Below are 7,564 nucleotides of genomic sequence, written 5' to 3' on the forward strand. Positions count from 1 at the left end.
TACTCTATCGCCTATCTTGTGTCTTGTAGCAGAATTATTGTAGTCTAGACTGTTTTCCTTTTCCATTTCAACCTATTTCTAGATGTTTTTGGGATGTTATGGGAATCTGCATAATTTGTTTATGATTACATTGTACATATTAGCTATGATATTTAGAATCTACTCCTCGGGATGCCAGTTTTGTAGGTTTAAACTAAAATTTTTCTACATGTATTTGAATTTTGCTCAAAAAAGGTCTCAGGGACCAGCTCCAGTGGATCGCGTCAGGTTTGGAGCGAACAGCAGACGATCGGGAGACAGACGAAAGCGGGGAATCCGTGCCGATCGTTCCACTGACGGAAGACAGTGAGACCGCCATGGAACATCGCACATTCCAGAAACTTCTTAAGATGGTCGGCCTGGCTCCTCCAGCTAACGAACAGGTAGGATAACATTAAGATATTTATTTTTAAGAAACTTGTAGACTTACTTCAACTTTCTCAGCCAAGTCTAGGAAAACTTGATCTTGGAGTGTGCCATTTAAGTCTGTCTGGTGCTACAAGTGAGAGACTACATGTTGTAAAAGGATAAAAGCGTCCGTGAAATAATGAAGTAATATGAGAAGGTTTCACGTTGAGCTTGTGAAGTCTTATTTTGCTGGATCCAGAAAAGACCAGAAGCAATTTTACTTGACCTGCCTTGAACTTGAAGCAATTGGCTGTTGATTAAAGTAACTCTGTCATGCTCTTTTCTAAGCTCTTGTACATGTATATGTCTTTGTCCCACCTATATGAAGAACATACATTGTACCTCTTGTTTTTAAACAATAACATAGTACATGAAAAGCTGCCAGTACAGAAATAATTCTAGAGTATACAAATATCAGTACTGTTGTATAGCCTGCATTGAGGTTCTAGTATCTTGTCTCATCTGTTGTTATCATTGTTTGAAGTTGTCGTTTTTATTACAGTTATTGTATTATTGTAGTCTTGTCTTGTTTCATCTTTCCTTTCCATTTCAAATGCTGAAACTATCTTTTTCATTGTGTTTAATCTGTTTACCTGAATTGAAACAAATTCCTTCGATTTCTGTTTTTTAGGAGTCCTTCTGGAGAATACCCGGCACCCTGTCCGCAGCCGAACTGAGGAAAATGGCAAATGTCCTCACCGGGAAGGAGTCAGCCGACGACCTGCCGACCAAGAAACAGTCAAGCAGCAGGTACAAGGCCTTAAAGGAGCTGGCGAAGAAACAAGGCAAGGAGAGGAAGAGGGGGAAACCAACTAGGCAAGGTGTGGAAGCTGCGAATGGAATTATGTTACATCTTAGGCCGCTTTTTTATTTGTTCATTTCCAAGTGTTTTAAGAGGCACTCTTATGTACACATACATGTATACTGTAATTCTTGATAGGATCGGATTGGATTTTAAACACTAGTGGACATCGGATGCTCCACCAAACAGAAAATTATGGACCATAATGTTTTGAGTATTGTCCGCTCACAAGTTTTTACAGATAATAAGTTCCAGGTTTAGTTTAGGTCCAGACCTGAATCGGACCTGGACCTGAATTTTCTGTACTGGTACCTACACAGCAATCTTTTGTACATAGTGTTGACTGTTGAATTATTATATTAATTATTTTACAGAAGAAGACGAACCTCCGACAGCCAGTAAGTCGGGGAAGAAGCGCGCTCGACAGCTGGACTCTTCGGATGAAGAAGACAATGAAAGGTGAGTCAGAAAAATTCTTTTTCTTTTTGTGATTCATGTTTTAAATGTGCATGTTCATGTTCATAAAACTTAATGAACTATTTCATCTCTTGCAATGTAGAAAAATTGAAATAGCAGGTGTACACAAACACTTTTTATCTGCAATTTAAGGTAAGGGCAAAATTTAGTAAAATAAAGCAAACAATTTTTTTTACTTTAATTTGTTGCAAAACAACTGCACTCACTACAACAGAAAAGTCCCCATTGGTGGTTGAATTACAGCGGGGATCCAAATCACAGCAATAGATAGGGGCCAGGTGCTAACATATACAGTGTGTGTTTTAACAGTTTGACCTCTGGGAGCTCTAAGCGTAGCAGGAAGGGGTCTGGCAGCATCGATCAAGAGGAAAGTATGGATACAGAGGAACAAGGTAGGTGGCTGGTTAGCTACTGTTGTCTGATGCATTGCTGTATTTGCTTAGCCTGGGTACAATCCGGGTAGTAGTTTGCTCCTATGTTTGCTTCTGTTACTTGTCTGGGGACCTGTATAAATGTTTTGGTGGTGACATCAGTTAATGAACGAATTAAAGAATGGGTTATAGAGCGCTTGTTTGAATACAGCAATCAGTTAACAATTTTTGTAACCGTTTCTTGGGTAGCAGAAGCAAACATAGGAGCAAACTATCACCAGGACGAGACCAATCAGCGCCCTCGTCCAACATTTGGACAAGAATTGAATATACCAGACGTTAGAGATGTCCAAGTTTGCACCACAACTTGTCAGAGACTTAACAATAACTCTGTCTCTATGATAAATCATAACTTGGATTAATCATGTTTTCCTTGATAAGGTAATACATATTGCTGGTGTGTTCTTTTTATTTCTTCTTTGTTTTTTCTTCTGTCATGTACCAATCATAGCTTAGAACTGCATGGCCATGTTAGCTATACAAATATGAACAATTATAGCAAAACCTGTTGTTGCTTTTTTACTCACACACAATACTAAAATGGACTAGTTATAGTACTATGCATGAGTAGTCTGACAAAAAGCTGCAGGGAAATCATTTTGTGAAAATGCTGCATTTCTAGCTGCCTTATTACGACCCGCCTCAGTACTAACCAAGACTGTTGAAGAGGTTCATCAGTCACGTATGCAAACAGTTACAACAATTTTCATCAATCAATGACTGTTTTTTTTAAAGGTACATTACATACCTCCCAAATTTTCGATGTCTACCAGTACATCATCGTCAGGGGAATGACCTAGTCTCAGTTCTCGCGAGAGAACACGAGACTAGGTCAGGCTTGCGAGGATCATCTGCCCCCTCCCCTCGCCTCTTTGCGGAGAACGCGAAGGTAGCACTAGGGCAACTCAAAAGACTCATGCACATTGCAGTACCAGACACGCAAGACAAGAGTAGACTCGTGACACACTTGCGAGAATTTACAGAACTCCTCCAACTGACGATGATGTACTGGTAGACATCGAAAATTTGGGAGGTATGTACTGTACAAAAAAAAAAACAGTCATTGATTGATAAAAATTGTTGTAACTAACCAAGACTGATATGCGGTGAAGATGATGATGATGATGATTACTTTCTCTTCCATCAGACAAACCTTCAGAAGAATCCACATCTGTAAGGAAGGCTCTCGAGTCAGACTCAGATTCTGACGAAGACAACGTTCCCTTGCGTCAGATCGCGCATGCTCGCCGGCGAATCGAAAGCTCAGACAGCGAGGAAGACAAGTAGACCAAAGAAGCGGTTTCAAAAAAGGCAAAGTTTCTTAAGGATTCTGTTACTGTACATGTGCTAATTTTGATGTACAAGTGTTAATAAACTGGAGAACGCCAGTGGTTCAATGTATGTTAAACGGGGTATGTACGAACTGTACAGTTTTGTACATTGTAGTAGTCCTTATTAAGTGATAGTCGTGATTTAAAACAAGTTGTAACAAAATCAGTCCATTTGTAGAATCTAAAATATCTATAGTCTTTTCAAACTATTCTGTCAAATTTGATATTCGGACCTTTGAGTTGGATTATGATGTTACATGACGGATATTACATGTACATGAACAAAAGTAATGCTACATTTGTATAGTGTCCAGTTTGCTGTTTAGAGAGAAGTGATACTAGTAACATTACTGTACAATGTATGACTGTTTCATGTTTAAGAGTCATGATTACAAGTATGTACATTTACAACATCTTTGTATGACCGTTCTGTTTTATTGTATGTAGCCCTTAAAAAGATTTTTCACTCTTGGGTAACTTAAGATTCAATCCGTTCACAAGGCACACTTTGCAATTTTTAACACTTAGAGAACATTACACACACAAGTGTACAAACCAATACCTTTGTATTTGTATGAAGGTCAGACATCCAAGTAATAAGATTCGCCAAAAAAGACACGCCAGATATTAATTGGATAAGACACTCCTGTGTCACTGATGAAAGATAAATGATATTTTTTATCTGAAAAAATCATATCCAGTTGCTTGAGTAATTCCTGTTAGCTTGATCAAAATCTTCATCATGAGTAACTTCAGACTAGAGCAATTAACATAGACTTTCTCACATTTTACACTCAAGACAATTGTACAGTAAGTTTGTATGGTTGAACATGTACGATATAACATGTACATGTAGCTTTAGCTTGACTATGTCTGTAGTCACAAGTTTAATGTTTGAGACTGAAGACAATGTACAGACCTAAAACGTTTTCGTTAAGACATGTGCATTGTAAGATGCACCTATAAACAGATTAGAATCTTAAATAATTGCAGACTGGAACAACATAGACTGTCAGTAGAATTTCACAATTTTGACTCTAGTGCCTGGACTTTGTCAAGTGTTCAGAAGCAACTTCAGGTTGTAAGATGTGCATTCTAAGATGCACTTTTCAGCTGATTAAATCCTTGAGTAACTTCATCTTTGAGCAACTTAGACTTGCAGTAGACTTTCTCAAGTTTGACTCTAGTGCCTGGACTTTGTCAAGCATTCAGAAGCAACTTCAGGTTGTAAGATGTGCATTCTAAGATGCATCTTTCCGCTGAACAAATCCTTGGCTAACTTCATCTTTGAGCGACTTAGACTTGCAGAGAATTTTCCAAACTTACATCATACATCAAGACTTTGACTGTATAAGTTACTAATAGCTTTGTGTGGTGAGACATGCCATATGTAGTGTATAGATGTAGGTCTTGCCAATTGGTACATATTTTCAGTGTTTGTCAGAAGAATATTATAGAAAAAGGGACCATTTGGTATAAGAGAGGCGTGTTAAGAGCTGATAAAAGTACATGTAGGAAAATAAAAGATTTTCTATGAGATTAAAATGTATCTTTTATTTAGCATTCATTCTGCAAATAATAAGATATGTATGTACATGAAAGGTAAGTACTTGGTTCTTATGTAACTGCATAGTATATTCAAGAAAAATACATTGGACTGTAGTTAATTCTGTACAATGTGACCGCTTATATCATTTACCCCAAAAAACAATACAAACAGGTTGTGGAAAAGAATTTTCCCATATTCTACCAACCTGATGAAATTATTTTCAGAAGTACGAATCCTGTCTATACTGTCCACTCGGACGACATTTTATTAGTCTATTGGGCAGTCTTCTTGGGCAGATTTGACTGTACTACTAGAAAAGGTGAAACGAATACGTATTCTTCTGTAGCTTACTCATAAATACAGTCACAAGGAGTGACCAGCACTTGGGGATGTTTTTCTTGAGAAAATAACCATAACCTAGGGAATATTTGTTTTCCTCATGGTAAAGAAGGAATTGTTGGTTTCTATACAAGTACATGATCCATTGTCCTGTCAGTGGGTTTGACTGGGGAGTCGGGCTGTTCCGTGTCGCCCTCTGAAGCCGGCCAGGTGACGTTACAGGACCCGCCAGGGGAGGAGCGTGCCTTTCTCACGTCAGTCGTGGAGGGAGATCCTGGGGAAGACAGAAACATACCTGTCCATGGTGCTGAAACCAATTCATACACGTGCGCGAAAGCATATACGCACACACAAACACCACACACACTGAAAAATACCTGTCCATGGTGCTGAGTACCATCCACTCACAGGCAAACGCACCTGTCCCAGTTGCTGAACACTTTCCATACAAGCACAAGCAAACATACCTGTCCCTGGTGCTGAACACTATCCACACACATTCACACACACACACACACACACACACACACACACACACACACAAGCAAACACACCTATCCCTGGTGCTGAACACTATCCATCGAGACAAAGACACACGAGGAAACAAACCTATTGCGCGCGCAGGGGTTTCAGAACTCAACTTATTATTAGTTTTGAAAAATAAAAATCACCGTTTGACACCCTCTCTCTGGCCTCCTGCAGAATGACAGTTCCTGACTTGATAACCTTCGGGCGGATGACGTCATCCCATGGGAGTCTCCCAGCATCCTTTGCGTCACCCTTCGGTTGCTATGGCAACACAAACGAGATGCAGTGTAATTCAAAACTTAGTTCTCACTAAGACTGAACGAAGTATGCTTTACGGTTCTGTAAAATACGTCTTAACTATGGGAAGACTATGGATTTGAGAAGAAGGAACATAATGTTTCATTAAGACGCAATTTTACACAACCGTCTTCTTATAAATCTGCAGTTGGTTTCCTTTAGTAGGGGTGCCCATAATAGTAGTTTAACATATTTGAGAAGTCTTATTTCCCATTCATATCATGCTCACCGCTGTTTTCTCCTCGTCCGACTTCTTCGTCTTCTCAAACATCTTCAACAGACCCAGAGTCTGACCTCGCTCCAGCTCTTGGACTCTTTTCTGTAACTTTGGTTCGGAAGGACAAGGTTTCGGCATCAGAAATCAGCCAGTACAAAACCGGTACCCCTACTATGTTTTCCATATAAGATAAAACATGCTTTTTGGAGAAAGTTGCAGTACAAATGGAAGCTGCAAGGGGACATACATAGTGCTATTAGAAAGTATCATGATTCATTTGTAAGATTCGTATGCAATCTGAACGGATGGATAAACGGGGATAAATAGATAGAGTTACAGTTTACAAACTTTAAAGTTAAATGCATCAACAACTTACAATATTGCACATTTCGTGGCTTGTGAGATACTCAACTCGATTATCGGATAATTAGACAAATAGCTTTTCCCTCGAATTCCAGCAACTTAAAAAGCCTAAGCCTGGCGGAAAAGGATACATGAAGGTTCCTTTGAAACTTTCTAGAATAATGCCAAGTTACGAATGATGAATGATAAGGAAAACTTGCATATTATGTCTTTGATAGGTGCAAATATGTCATCCATTATTGTACATCCATATACTATAGCCTCACCAGTTGTATTTCCGTCTCCATGGTAACGGTAAGGCTGAGCCGAGTCCCGAGTTCCGCCAACAACTCCTCGTATTTGGCGCGCTCTGCCGCAAAACAGACCGCCTGGTGTCGCAAAATCTGACAGGAAAGCAGCACATAGAAAAAAGTTTCACTGGAGTCATTTCATGCAATAGTAAGACAGGTAAGGAGGACAATGAGCTGGATATAATGAAATGATAAAAACGTGTTTGGTTCATCAAATGCTCTTCTCCCATTTTGACCGGAAAAAAAAAAACACGAAACAGGTTTATTTTTTTGGGCTGTCTGTTTGTGTATGTGTGTGTGTGTGTGTGTGTGTGTGTGTGTGTGAGTGTGTGTGTGTGTGTGTGTGTGAGTGTGTGTGTGTGTGTGTGTGTGAGTGTGTGAGTGTGTGTGTGTGTGTGTGTGTGTGTTTGTGTGTGTCTGTGTGTGTGTTTGTGTGTGTGTGTGTGTTTGTGTGTGTGTGTGTGTGTGTGTGTGTGTTTGTGTGTGTGTGTGA

At 39.4% G+C, this 7,564-nt stretch overlaps 2 protein-coding genes across 2 annotated transcripts in view; one reads left to right on the forward strand and one right to left on the reverse strand.

Moving 5' to 3' along the window:
* LOC118403034 (protein timeless homolog) overlaps nt 1–4,015 on the forward strand; it is a gene marked incomplete in the record, with an annotated part of 35,069 nt that extends 31,054 nt beyond the window's left edge. The window contains 5 exon segments of the mRNA XM_035801471.1: nt 268–422; nt 1,079–1,268; nt 1,624–1,708; nt 2,036–2,118; nt 3,305–4,015. Coding sequence (XP_035657364.1) covers nt 268–422; nt 1,079–1,268; nt 1,624–1,708; nt 2,036–2,118; nt 3,305–3,444 — 653 coding nt within the window.
* A 1,486-nt stretch (nt 4,016–5,501) lies between these two features.
* Nucleotides 5,502–7,564, reverse strand: part of LOC118403035 — a 5,268-nt gene continuing 3,205 nt past the window's right edge. Inside the window, exons 3-6 of the mRNA XM_035801472.1 lie at nt 7,048–7,164; nt 6,431–6,526; nt 6,048–6,165; nt 5,502–5,650 (exon numbers count right to left, since the gene is read on the reverse strand). Of these exons, the coding sequence (XP_035657365.1) occupies nt 5,502–5,650; nt 6,048–6,165; nt 6,431–6,526; nt 7,048–7,164 (480 nt within the window). The remainder of the gene's footprint in view (nt 5,651–6,047; nt 6,166–6,430; nt 6,527–7,047; nt 7,165–7,564) is intronic.

The sequence above is a fragment of the Branchiostoma floridae genome, chromosome 16, assembly GCF_000003815.2.
Source record: "Branchiostoma floridae strain S238N-H82 chromosome 16, Bfl_VNyyK, whole genome shotgun sequence".
Taxonomy (NCBI): Eukaryota; Metazoa; Chordata; class Leptocardii; order Amphioxiformes; family Branchiostomatidae; genus Branchiostoma; species Branchiostoma floridae.